The sequence below is a fragment of the Bos taurus genome, chromosome 1 (genome assembly GCF_002263795.3).
Source record: "Bos taurus isolate L1 Dominette 01449 registration number 42190680 breed Hereford chromosome 1, ARS-UCD2.0, whole genome shotgun sequence".
Taxonomy (NCBI): domain Eukaryota; kingdom Metazoa; phylum Chordata; class Mammalia; order Artiodactyla; family Bovidae; genus Bos; species Bos taurus.
Genome location: NC_037328.1, coordinates 100,096,938 through 100,110,984, shown reverse-complemented (window position 1 = coordinate 100,110,984; position 14,047 = coordinate 100,096,938). Strand labels below are relative to the sequence as shown.

Here is a 14,047-nt window from a genome sequence, read left to right as displayed (position 1 = left end):
CTGACTCGATGGACGTGAGTCTGAGTGAACTCCGGGAGTTGGTGATGGACAGGGAGGCCTGGCACGCTGCGATTCATGGGGTGGCAAAGAGTCAGACACAACTGAGCGACTGATCTGATCCGATATATATATATATATATATATATATATATATATATATATATATATTTAACTGAATCACTTTGCTGTATACCTGAAACTAACACAACATTGTAAATCAACTATACCTCAATGAAAAATAAGTAAAATAAAACTCAAAAGGAGTCCATTAATTTTTTAAAATTGTATTGCAAATTCCCATATGATGATGCAGTTACCTACAATAATGTAGCCATGTTTATTAAACATGAAATGGTTAGGAAAACTACCCAAAAAATGTTAAAAGAGCAACTAATTTTTTGTAACTAAAATGAAACTAAAAAGGAAGAGTCAAATCAAATAACAATATTCACAGCATTTGGGGAGCACTTACTCATTGTTCTAAGGGCTTCATGTGTTCCATCTCATTTAATTCTCACAAGAACCCCATAAGGTTGTCATGACCATTGTACCTCCATTGTGAAGATGAGGCAACAAAGGAACATAATGATTGAGAATTTGTCCAATCATATAGCTAGTGGAGCCAGGATTTCAACCCCAGGGTCTGACTCAAAACTTAAACTCTTACCCATACCCACATTACTAATGATTAATCATTGACCATTGATTGCAGTACTAATCATTTATGGGAAAACCTTGATAAAATCTGCAATAAAATAAATCCAATATGTCAAATGATGGCATGGTCTCGTATTTATCAAAATTCAAGTGCATTTGTCAAGTGTGATTATAGCTACACAAAATTGGATTTATAATTTTAGTGGAAGAAAAATAAGTACTATCCCTGGTACAGGAAATGGTTATAGCCTGTCAATTCTTGTTTCAAGAGCTATAGTCTCAAATAAATGAAGATACAACTAAATCCATAATTTTTAAGTACCAAATTAAAAGCTATAATTTCACATACACATATGGAAGTAGTATTGTATTAATGGTTTCAAAATGTATTCTACAACATACCAGCTGATATTTTAATTAATGTCTCATAAATATTGGGCACCATTTTTACAATAGACGACTGAGTGTCAGTCTGAGCATATAGTGAAAGTGAAGTTGCTCAGTCATGTCCAACTCTTTGCGACCCCATGGACTGTAGCCTGCCAGGCTCCTCCATCCATGGGATTTTCTAGGCAAGAGTACTGGAGTGGGTTGTCATTTCCTTCTCTAGGGATCTTCCCAACTCAGGGATCAAACCGGGGTCTCCTGCATTGCAGGCAGACTCTTTACCATCTGAGCCACAAGGGAAGCCTTGAGCATATAATTCTAGGCCAAATATTTGCTAACAATAGATTTTTAATGAAAGTAACCAAAGGGATATTGTACTGGAAGATCAAAGCTAGAGTCACATAGCAAGCTTATATATTTTGTTATACAAGCATATTTGGATTTTAAAAAATGGATTTAAAATAATGAATTTAAATCCACAATGGATTTAAAAATGGGAGAAAATGACCAACAACTGGAAAATCTTTTTAGGCAGTTTGTATAGCTGGCAAAAACACAGATAAGGACTTCATTCCACCACAGATGATTCGTCAATGATGGAATACCCAAGTGCAGTTCTAGCATATCACTTTTTAATTTGATGAAGGCTGGGTCAGTTATGCTATGACTTCAGAATCCGAGTTTAATTAAATTATCCACCTTTGCCAAATAAGTAATTTTCAACTATCCATTTCCCTTTTGCCATAAAGAAACAGCCAAAAGCCTCTGGAATTTATTTTCAAAATAAGACATCTGCAAATTGAGGAGTTTATTTTTACTACCAATATATATGAAGACAACATATATAAAATGTGCCAAAAAAAAAAAAGGCATACAATTTAGTACCTTCTCTTAATGTGCTAGGCACAATGCTAAAAACTTCACATGCATTAACCATTATCTTCAATAACTCTGAGGTCTAGACTACTGTTATCCGTTTTATCCCATTTTACAAATGAGAAAACAGAAATATAAAAGAATTAAGTCATTTGCTAAAGGTCACAGAGCTAACAACAGGTAAAGTTGAAATGCCAACCTCCAAAAGGCAAGCTCTTAATCCCTACCTCCCATCCCTATACAATCTTCCCTGATGAAGGTCATGCCATAAGATATAGAGAGGTTGACTCTGATTATCCAATCACCATGACCATCTAGAATGATGGAAGCTAAGAACATAAAGTAACCTTAGAATTCAACACTATAGAGTTCATTACATTTGCCAAGCTTGAAATTTTTTTTAAAAAAATAGCATTGTGCTTTAGAAAGCATGATGGGATGTTACTTTCATTTAAAATCAAACAATATCCTTTCTTAAGTTAGAGCCTAAATCCTGGCTTCTATTTACAACAGTTTTCAGGCAGATCAGCTTTGTAATCACTGTATACTGTCACTCTCTGCTTTCCAGCCAAAGCAGGTGCCATTTATACTGTCTGGAATGTCCTTTGCTTGCTTTTCCTTCTCCCTGGAAAAACAGTTTTTATTTCCAAGTCAAGTCTTATCTACATGTGCCATTTTTTTCAAATTCCATGGTATTTATACACTCTTCAACATAGAAAAGGAGTCATAAGAAATATTGACTCATAGCTCCTATGCCAAATGATTTTCAGATCATGAACAGTGGATTCAAACAATTCAGTTCTGCCCTTAAGTCCCTTTTAGCTTTCATATCTCAAGCTTCAGGAATATTAGCACTTGCTTATATTTTCTAAACATTTCTGGGTAGGTATAACTTTCTAAAATTCCTCAAATTGTTGTCCACCATTACATCAGTAAGAAGAAAAGAAGTATTATAAAATAGTAACAGCATTATACCAAGAGCCAGGGTTTTACATTTAGTATTATTAGCTCTTTACTAGAAAGAATTCTAAATCTGAGTTCACTTAAAATTGCCATGAAATAAGGCCAGTAATACAATCTTAAATCAGAAGTGATTACAGCTAAATTCTCTGAAAATATAATAAATATTAGTTATAGTAACCCACAAATATTAGTTATAACCATTACATTCTTTGGAGAAAAAACTGCTTCCAAAGTGTGTGTGATATTTTAATTGCAAAAGATATTGGATATCTTTCTTTCAGTTAGCTTCAATGATAACAAGGTTTTCAATAACAGAAACGTTTTAAAGAAATGTGTATGCTTGTGTGTTGTGCTTAGTCATTCAATCGTGTCCAACTCTTTGTGGGCCCATGGCTCTTTGTGGAGCCTGCCAGGCTCCTCTGTCCATGGAATTTTTCAGGCAAAAATACTGGAATGTGTTGCCTTTTCCTCCTCCGGGGATCTTTCCAACCCAGGGACTGAACCCACGTCTCCTATGTCTTCTGAATTACAAGCGTATTCTTTACCCTTTGAGCCATTGGGGAAGCCCTAAAGAAATAAACACATTCAACAAGTATGGGCTGAGTACCTAATAAATGGCAGGCATAATTCTAGGTGGTGGAGCAGTGAAGAAAACTAAAGTCCATGCGCTCATGAAGTTTACATCATAGGTAAACAGAAAATAAACATACACTACTCCAGTACTTTGGCCACCTCATGCGAAGAGTTGACTCACTGGAAAAGACTCTGATGCTGGGAGGGATTGGGGGCAGGAGGAGAAGGGGATGACAGAGGATGAGATGGCTGGATGGCATCACTGACTTGATGGACGTGAGTCTCAGTAAACTCCAGGAGTTGGTGATGGACAGGGAGGCCTGGCGTGCTGCGATTCAAGGGGTCGCAGAGTCGGACACGACTGAGACCGAACTGAACTGAACTGAAAGAGTGATAAATGTTGCACTGATGAATGAGGCAGCTTCACAGAACTAGACAGTACAACTCAGCTGTTTGTGTTTTATAAAAGGCTGTAGTTTGAATTGACCTTAATTGATATGAGACCTTGGTAAGGAAAAATTTTGTTGGGGAGATCTGAAGAGTTGAATTTTGAACATGTTAAATTAGTGATTTTTGCTAGCCATCCAAGTATCTGAGTTGAAAGTTCAGGGGGGAAATATTAATTAGAGATGTGCTAATAAGTTTGGGAACCATCAAAATAGAGATGGTCTTTAAAGCCAAGAGAGTAGATGAAACTATTCAAACAGTAAGTACAAATAGACTGGCTTCCCTGCTGGCTCAGTAGTAAAGAATCTGGCTGTCAATGCAGGAGACACAAGTTCGATCTCTGAGTCAGGAAGATCCCCTGGAGAAGGAAATGGCAACCTACTGTAATATTCTAGCTTGGAAAGTCCCATGGACTAGGTCGCTAAAGAGTCAAACATGACTAAATGACTAAAGAACCACATAAATAGACTACAGAAGAGGTTGTGGACTAAGCCCTGTGGCACTCCAAAAACTCAGCGGTCAAGAATACAAAAAAACCTAACAAAGCCTTACACAGAAAAAATATACTATATCATTCCATTTATATAAATTCCAAGAATAAATTTAGCACCACTAAAGGTATGCTGCTAAAAATCAAAATTGTAGTTGGTTTTGTAAAGGGAATTAATTGGAAAAGGTACAAAGGAACCTTCTGGGGTATTATATTTTCTTGATGGGGACATATACATTTATGATCTTCCCATTTCAGAGTAGGTAAATTATAACTTAATTAAAAAAAAAAAAAGAATGGGAGGAGAGAATACAATGATAGTAAGTGCAGACAACTCTTCAGAAGTGTTACTGAAAGGGATGCAAGAGCAGATCTGGGGATCAAAGAAGAATTTCTTCTTTGGTTTGGGAAATAATGCAGCATATTTGTGTGCTGATAGGCTTGATCAAGGGAGAGAGACAAGAATTAGGTCATGTTCTTAAACAGGAATGAGGAGCTGAGACTCAGCACATCATTTAGCACTGGCCTTTCCCAGCAGCCTGCACAATTCACTCTTAGCAAGGGTCATGAAGGAAAAGTGCGTGGCTACCAAAGCAGCTTAAGCCGGGACAAGTGTATGAGCCCATGTGAGAGTTCTGCTCCAAGATTTTATCCCAGTGTACGTACTAGCAGAGCAGCTTTGTTCTCACACTGCCCGCAAACCTTCCCTTTTATCTTGGCTTTGTCACTTTCAGAAGAATTTGCCATTTTATAATTTAGTGGTTGTTTCACTGGTCCTGAAAGGAAAAATAAACAAAGACCAATCACATTAAAATACAATGTTCAGTTTTCTGATTGATGAAGTAAGGAAATTATGAACATTTCTATATTCTCAAATAGTGTATACATATCAGGTGCCCAATAAGAATGGCATGTAGCCAAGTTTAATCTCCCCAGTACTGGCGAGCCCACAGTCTCCCTCCCACCCCCTGTGACCAGGGGCCACAAACAGCCACCCATACACATTCTGCTGTAAGCTCAATTGAACTAGACACATAAAATTACAGAATGCTAAAAACTGTGATTTGGATAGAATTCCTATAGCGTTCTGTCCCATTTCTGGATGAAACTGAAGCCAATACAGAACAATGTCTACAATAAATGTTATATGTATTTCTAGAACATATTCTATCAAATTATCTTAATTATTCAAGTTAAATGTTTATCCTCTATATTAGAAATCTCATTTCTTTTAGAATTACCATAAATTCAAATTTTGTTTTTGCTATTTTTAAATTCCTTTTAAAAAGCAATTTTCAATGTTCTTTTAATTTCCTAGAGTAAAATTTCAGTTTATAATTTTATACTGCTAGGATTTTCTTCCTGTTTAAGATATTATATTAATAAAGTTTAAGGAGCAATGCTATGTAAGTCTTCATCTTTCAAAAATACTATTATTATAGTCATATCATAAGTTGGTTTTTGATATAAAATAAATGCCCTTCCCCAAAACACAGATAAAATATATTTTGAATATCACAGATAAAGAGTCAACATTTTGGGGTTTAGAGTCATTATACTGCATGAATAGTCTTAGAACTTCAACTTTCTATGTAAGTCAAAGGTTAAAAAATAATTATATCTATAATACCTAATAATACAGTGTAAACTGTTTACCTTGAAGCTGCTCCTTCAGTAATTTTAATTTCACTTTTCCAGCAGAAAACTGTATTAACAAAATAGATACTATTTTTCAGGTATAATTCAAAGCTTAAGTGACTAACAAAAATACTATAAAGCCATAACATTTTGCTGCATCTTGAACAAAACAAACATTTTCAAAGAATAATATAATAGATCATCTTTACTGCAAATATATATTAAGTCAAGAGAAAATTCACAAAAGGAAAATATATTTTCAGAAAAAAAAGTCATAAATTATCTTTAAACAAAAGTTACACATCTCTATGAAATGATTTTAGGAAAGCACTAGCTTTTAAATATTATAAAGGCTCAGTATGCCTTTTCCATCTCTGATCTTTCTGAAACACACAAAGTCTAATATTTGTGTAGACTGAATCTAAACTGAATTCTGACTGAGCTATTCTGCTCACAAAACTGTAAAATGCTAACATTATTATCTGTATTTGCCCAATTTAGAAAACTATGCATTTAAGCATCATAGACATAGCCTTTTTCAAATATATTATTTGTTATCCCAGACTTTCCCTAAATCCTTGGATCTTCAGATTTTAAGAAATGAAACAGACTTGCTGATTGCAAGTACCTGCTTCGGTCTTATTAAAACCAACACCTGAAGTACAAAGACATTCACAGAGCATGGTGCACACTTACACACACACTGTCGATTCATGCCTTATTTTCAGTTTTCAATTTCCATGCTCAATTGCCCAATTCACACATGAGAATATGAGAACAATGGTTGCCTCTATGTCTACAGCTTGTACCACTGCAGTTATCTTTGAAAATTTAGGCCTAATTATTCTCAGTAAATCCAGTGGTTTTGCTTCAGAAGAGCATTTGTTTTCTCACATTCTTTAAAGAGCTGCTCAGATGCTATGTACCAAACACAACAGACTAGAAAATAGAATTGAAATAATCATTTTTAATGTGAATAACACTTTTATTTGTAAACTGGCAGTGTTATACAAGTTACAGATAATTTAATCCCATTTTTCATAACCAAATTCTGCAATATTATTACCTTAATGATATACTGAAATGTGGTTATAGGCTACCTGGGCAGAATGGACATACTAAAGCTGAATGAACCCATTATTAGGGACATATTGTAACTTGTTCTTGTTATTGTGAATATTTTTCAGCTCTGTGAATACAGCCATATTTACTTCAAATGAATCAAACTGCATACAATATTTCAATGAACAAACTGCTAGCTTGCTATTTTTAGGTAAATAGAATTTCCTCCTAAGTCTGATTTTTATCTATTGGGGAAAAAGATGAGGGTGGAGTAGGGCTGGACCAGGGCCACACACACACACACACACACACATACGCAAACACATGCTGTTCATGCGTGTGTGTGTGTGTGTGTGTATCCCTGGTCCAACCCTACTCCAAAAGCTTACCAGGTAGCAAAGTGGAAATCTGCCTGCCAATGCAGGAGGTACATGAGACATGGGTTAGTCCCCGGGTCAGGAAGATCCCCTGGAGTAGCAAATGGCAACCCACTTCAGTATTCTTGCTTGGAAAATTCCATGGAGAGAGGAGCCTGGTGGACTACAGTCCATGGGGGTCACAAACAGTGATCCCCATGGACTATATGCTCACAGGACTCAATGCTCACATGACTGAGAACACATACACACACACATATACATATATCCATATATATATACGGATATATCCTGAATTCCTGATGTTTTATGTATACATCCAGGATATATATGTGTATATACATAAAACATCAGGAATTCAATATACTGAAGCTATATACCTCATTAGCCAACTTATGCCTCCACCAAGAGATGCTAAAGGGGTCCCATCAGGGGCCAGGACAGCTTAGCGGCTCAGACATATCCTCTGGGCCATTGGGGTCAGACTATGCTGTCTTCATCCGCCTCCCTAGCATTCACAAATGCCTGCAAACTGCCACTAATGTCCTAAAACTGCCATGCTGGGTCCTCGCGCCTTCTACAAGCCACTTTTTCCAAAAGTCTCATTCTTAATCCAATTAGCTATTTAACCTTTGCCATTCTCCACTACTTTTCCTTCCATCCAGGATGCCCCACCCTTCCATGAAACCCTTATTAACTAGTCATTTAACTGTATTATGCCTTAAACCTTTCCTTAACATATCTCTTCCAACAGGTCACAGTAACTGGACCCACCTTTCTCACACACAACCTTCTCCACAGGACTCTCCAGAGGGACTAGCTACATTTCTATTCCCTTGCACTTACCCAGAGAGAAGGAAAATGTTCTACCTGTTTGCTCCTCGGTGCTGCTTCCAGAACACTGCTCTGCTCTCATCGTTCAGCCAAGTTGCCTCTACTGAAGTTCCCACCATCCACTCACTGCCTTCACCAGTACCCAGAATCCTCTTCCACCTGAACCTCAGCAGTATGCTCAGTATTTCTCTCCATCACTTCTCTAAGGTGATGGTCTTGGAGACTCAATGTCTGTGTTCACCTAACATCCTGATGCTGAAAACCCTCCTACACGCTGACTGCTATGCATATTTAAAGTGCCTCTTCAGCCCCCTGACCATTATGACCAAACCTTGGACCTAAGCAGCAAGCTGAATGACCACACCTTCAAAATCCCAGACTTTCTTTGAGCGCTAACCACAATCTCCTTACCTCCTCCCTTTTAAACATCCCATAACTACCTATCACTGTGATGAAATAATAGCAACTGAAAGTGTCAGTTGCTCAGTTGTATCTGACTCTTTGTGACCCCTTAGACTGTAGCCTTTCAGGTTCCTCTGTCCATGGAATTCTCTAGGCAAGAGTACTGGAGTGGGTTGCCATTCACTTCTCCAGGGGATCTTCCTGACCCAGGGATTGAACCTGGATCTCCCACACAGGTGGCAGATTCTTTACTATGTTAGCCACCAGGGCAGCCCCATTAAGTTACTGGGTCCTCTACAAATCCAGGCTGAACAAGCCTACTGGGCTCCTATGGCTCTTCAGCAACCTATTTGCTCATTTGCTACTAAACCTCAAACGTAATTCCCACAGTGGCAACTCCAGATCTTCTCCATTCCCAATAACTCAAATTCACCCCCATTTCCCTTCCTTAATATGAACAGTTGATCTTGCCTTCAAATTTACTAAGAAGGTTGAGGTTTTCCTATAAAAGACTTTTTCCGCAGCTTCCTGCCTCACTGCCTGTCAAACTGCTGCTGCTGCTGCTGCTAGCTAAGTCGTTTCAGTAGTGTCCGACCCTGTGCAACCCTATAGACGGCAGCCCACCAGGCTCCGCCGTCCCTGGGATTGTCCAGGCAAGAACACTGGAGTGGGTTGCCATTTCCCTCTCCAATGCATGAAAGTGAAAAGTGAAAGTGAAAAGTGAAAGTGAAGTCGTGCCCGACTCTTGGTGACCCCATGGAATGTAGCCCACCAGGCTCCTCCATCCATGGGATTTTCCAGGCAAGAGTACTGGAGTGGGGTGCCATTGCCTTCTCCAACTGCCTGTCAAAAGCAACCTCTAAAAAATGTACCATTACTATCACCTGTTTTCCATCTTTCCTGTCTCAAGGAAATGTGCCTTCTTTCCTTTGGTCAAGCCCTCCTCAAGGAGCCACCTCTTCAAAGCCCCAAGCAACTGACACCTCTCTGATTTAATCTTCAGTGTTTCCTCCACTAGTCAACCTATCCCTCAGCTACAAACTGGCTCCATCGTCTTCCACATAATAAAGTATTTCCTTGAGCCTCTTAAACCCTTGACAGATCGCCCTCTGCTCTCATGTTCACTGAAACTTTAGCCTTTACTCATTTCCACCTGTCTTTCTTTTTCAACAACTTGAAATAAATTCTTACATCTGATGACAACCCAACCATCAAATCAAATGTATTGTTTTTAAAAATTCTCACTCTCCGTAAATAACCATTTTAACATGATTTTCAGTTCATGTTACATTGGTTTCACACATATTATCTCATGCACTGCTCGAAACTCTGTGAAGTAGTCAGCAAGTACTGTTACACATGTTTACAAACATGGTAACATAAGACCAAGAAAGGTTACAGGTTAGATTTTTGTCTAAAAAGGTTAAATTTTTGTCTAAAATCACAAAACTAATTACATGAGTCAGGATTTTAATCTATATTGTCTAGCACAGGATTCTGTGACTTTGGTACCACTATTTTAGGCCAAATAATTCTCTGTTATGAGGGCTGCCCAGCTCATTGTCTAATGTTCAGCAGTACTCCTGACTGGTAGCCACTACACACCATTAGCCAAAAATATCCCTCTCAGTGGTGATAGCAAAATATATGTCCAGATATTGCCAAGTGTCTCCTGGGGGACAAAATTGCCCCCAGCTGAAAAACATTGGAATAAAACTATATTCAACTTTTTTCATTACAAATACATCAGTCAAAGCTGACTTCTCCATTTTTTTCTAAAGATGTTCTCTTTGACTTTTATCTCCTATGAAATTACATTACTTTGACTCTACTTCTCCCATTCTTTCTCTTCTCAGGCTCCTTTCGCTAGAGGGCTGGCAAATTATCTTAGAACTGCTGCTGCTGCTAAGTCACTTCAGTCATGTCTGACTCTGTGCGATCCCATAGACGGCAGCCCACCAGGCTCCTCTGTCCATGGGATTCTCCAGGCAAGAACACTGGAGTGGGTTGCCATTTCCTCCTCCAATGCATGAAAGTGGAAAGTCAAAGTGAAGTCGCTCAGTCGTGTCTGACTCCTAGTGACCCCATGGACTGCAGCCTACCAGGCTCCTCTGTCCGTGGGATTTTCCAGGCAAGAGTACTGGAGTGGGATGCCAAACTAGCCACCTGAAAACCTGCATTCCAAATCTTGGCCCTGACCTTTGACATGAGCAAGTTATTCAACTTTCGGTGTTAAATTACTTCATCTGTGGAACTGTAAAAAAGAGCAACTGTCTCTGAAGAGTGATATAAGCACTCAAAGAGATAAAACAGGATAAGCACTGTTGGTTGGTAAAAAACAGGTAGTGAGCAAATATTAAAGTTTTATTTGCCTCCATATTTTCTGAGCTTTATCCTTCATACCTGCCCTTTATCCTTCACACCCTTCTTCTCCTTTTTTATAAATTCTTAGGTGGCACATTTACTCTCTCAGCTTCAGCCAGCACATTAGAGTATAAACAAAACTCTAAGTCTTTGAAATTTGTTACAAGTAGAACTTAAATGTTCTTATAAAAACTAAAGCAAATGTGGATATGTTAATTAACTCAGTGGGGGAAATCCATTCACAATGTATATGTATATTAAACCATCATGTTGTACTCTTTAAATATAATTTTATTAGCCAACCAGACCTCAATAGGTCTGGGAAAAGAAAAAGGGGGAAGGAAGGAAGAAGCCTAAATGTAAACACCAGAAATTTTTCTCCAGCTCCATCATTTATTCTATCTCCTAGGCAATTCATTCTGGAATATCACTTATATATTTTACTTCTCCTTTCCTTTCTCACTGTGTTTGGTTCCATGTTTCCTTTATATTTCTTTCGCTACATTCTAATTCAAACTCTTCTCATCGGACCTTTTAATAGTCTTGTAAGTAGTCTCTCTGTCTCTGTACCAGTGGTAAAAGTAGCATACATGCATGCCTGAGGGAGCTCAGGAGAAGACCAAAGAGAGAAAAAGAAACATCTCTTCATATTTATATCATCCCTGATTAATGTCCATATTTTGTTTTACAATGCACATGACATATTAGTAAATTAGTATGCATATAAATAGATTATATCTATAAGCAAATAAAAAATTGTGGATAGCAAGTTCATTCTCAAAATGAATTCTTTATTGATATGGTACATGATCAAAAGAATGTGAATATCACTTGCTCTCTACTCTACTTACAAACTCCAAATGCACTGGATGTTGAGAAGATCAGCCAGTACACATCATTACCTTAAACTTGCCTTCAAAACTCTTAGGGAATTCCATTCACCCAGTGAAAAAAGTCAAGACTCAGAGTCTGGTTTTCAGTCCTCCTCCCATCCTGTCCAATCTTCCTTTATCTCCCACCTTCTGTGCCTCCCCACCCTACCCCAGGCTTTCACCCTCCTACTCAATTATGAGGTTTATGGGAACTGGCATTATGACTTATTCATCAATTTTCCTAACAAATATATCTAGCACACTCTCACATATTTTAGAGGTAAACTATTATTTCCCAAGCACAAAGGATTCATACACTAAATGGCAAAAATTACATAGTGACTTTTCCTGTAGATATTTTCATATGTGCCTTGTCTTCTACATTACATAAGGATCTCCTTGAGAACAAGGACAATTCACTATGAGACAAAGAAGGAACTTATAAATGCTATTGAATAAATAAATCAATAATCACAAAGAGTCAGCACTTTTAATATATTTACAACAACATCTAAAGCCTGGAACAATGTCTCAGAAAGATAATGAAAAATGCAAAGTGGATTATAAAACTTTTAACTCAAAAATTAAAGTCACATATCTCAGTAAGAGAAAGACAGTAAAGAATAAAAAGCTTTTTCAAAGCCAAAAAGGCTAGAAGTGCCAAATAAGGTATTTGTAGATGCCAACTGGTCCAATGAAAGTTTAATGATAGGTACATAAAAAGGAAAAAGCTCTATAAGTTAAAACTTACAAAGTCACGGATCTTGTACTAAAGAATAGAGAAGCAAAACAGTTTTCATTACATAAGGATACTCCTATTCTTTTAACCTTAAATATAATGTTATATTTTACAATACATAGTAAAGATAAAGAAATGCTATAGCTGGGAAATTTTAAAGCAGTTTTCCCTCGGGTATCTTCACACATGGAATCAACAACTTAAGAATAATTATTATTCAAGCAGAACATGAACATATTAAATAAATGTGATACAATAAAAAGGCAGAAAAAGTCTGTCATTTGTTATATCAAATAACCTCACTTTCACTTTAATACAGAACTATGTTGTTCTGCTTCCCATACTTGAAAACCAGAACCGAACTGAAAGGAGAAACTGAATTTAGAAAAATTCAACTGAAGGTGAATTTTTAAAATTCAATGTGCAGATGAAAACCAAAAACATATCTGAACAGTGAAAGTTGCATATTAACCCATAAAATTTAATCAAAATCCAATAATATGTAAAGCTTTTAAAAATAAGAATTGTAGGTTCTTAAGTATGGAAGGGAAGGCAAGATCTTAAAAAATAATTTATATATTCTTAGCAAACTGCTTGAGACTCAAATAGTGTTCTCTTACCTTAATAACATTTCCTTTATTTTGTGACATTGTGTATGATTGATTACCCAATTTGCCTACTTGTCCAGATTTCCAATGGTATCCACTTGACCTTCAATATATATCAATGGAAGACAAAATGTAATTACTAAATACATTTCTCCTTTTAATGAAAACAAATATATTTTCCCTGTTTCAGGAAATGGAAATTCAGTTGTTAACATGTAACAGACCACCACAAAATGAAAATGAAATATCAATAATGCCACAATAGCCTCAGTAATTCTAATATATAACTCTACTATATTTGGAAGATTTGAAAAGAAATGAATAAAAGTGAAATGTCCAAACACAGATGAAGAATTTCATTTTTAAAGACATTTACAATGACTAAAGATAGTTTTACTGATTTATAAGAAATTTTACAGATTGCCATGTAGTTTTAAAAGCTAAGTGTTCACAAATGTAAAGAGAAAAACGAAACAAAGCAATATGACCCAAATTCAGCAGATCGACTACGTGATGAATGCCTTATTAAGACTTCAAATTAGTTCCCACAGTGAAAGGTAACAGAGATTGCTAAGAAGGCAAAAGGTTTCATTTTATAGTTTCAAGGCACTTTCATTTGAGCCTCACAAAATCCTCTGAAGTCAACAGCAGGGACCTCAAGTCCCATTTTAAATAATAATAAGAAAAAAAGTTGCTCAAGATCACAGAGTTAATAAATAATAAAACCAAGACTGGAAAACCAAACTTTCATCTTCCTG

General features: G+C 36.9%; 1 protein-coding gene across 7 annotated transcripts in view; it reads right to left on the bottom strand.

Moving 5' to 3' along the window:
* Nucleotides 1-14,047, bottom strand: part of ZBBX (zinc finger B-box domain containing) — a 124,696-nt gene that overhangs the window by 95,280 nt on the left and 15,369 nt on the right. For 4 of the 7 annotated variants that reach the window (XM_024995664.2, XM_024995678.2, XM_024995673.2 and 1 more), the window contains 3 exons: nucleotides 13,302-13,392; nucleotides 6,050-6,098; nucleotides 5,060-5,169 (listed from right to left, as the gene is read on the bottom strand). In XM_024995664.2, coding sequence (XP_024851432.1) covers nucleotides 5,060-5,169; nucleotides 6,050-6,098; nucleotides 13,302-13,392 — 250 coding nt within the window. Of the gene's footprint in view, nucleotides 1-5,059; nucleotides 5,170-6,049; nucleotides 6,099-8,316; nucleotides 8,759-11,972; nucleotides 12,097-13,301; nucleotides 13,393-14,047 lie in introns of those variants that run through there. The other 3 variants (XM_059888745.1, XM_059888751.1, XM_024995687.2) reach the window with 3 other exon arrangements.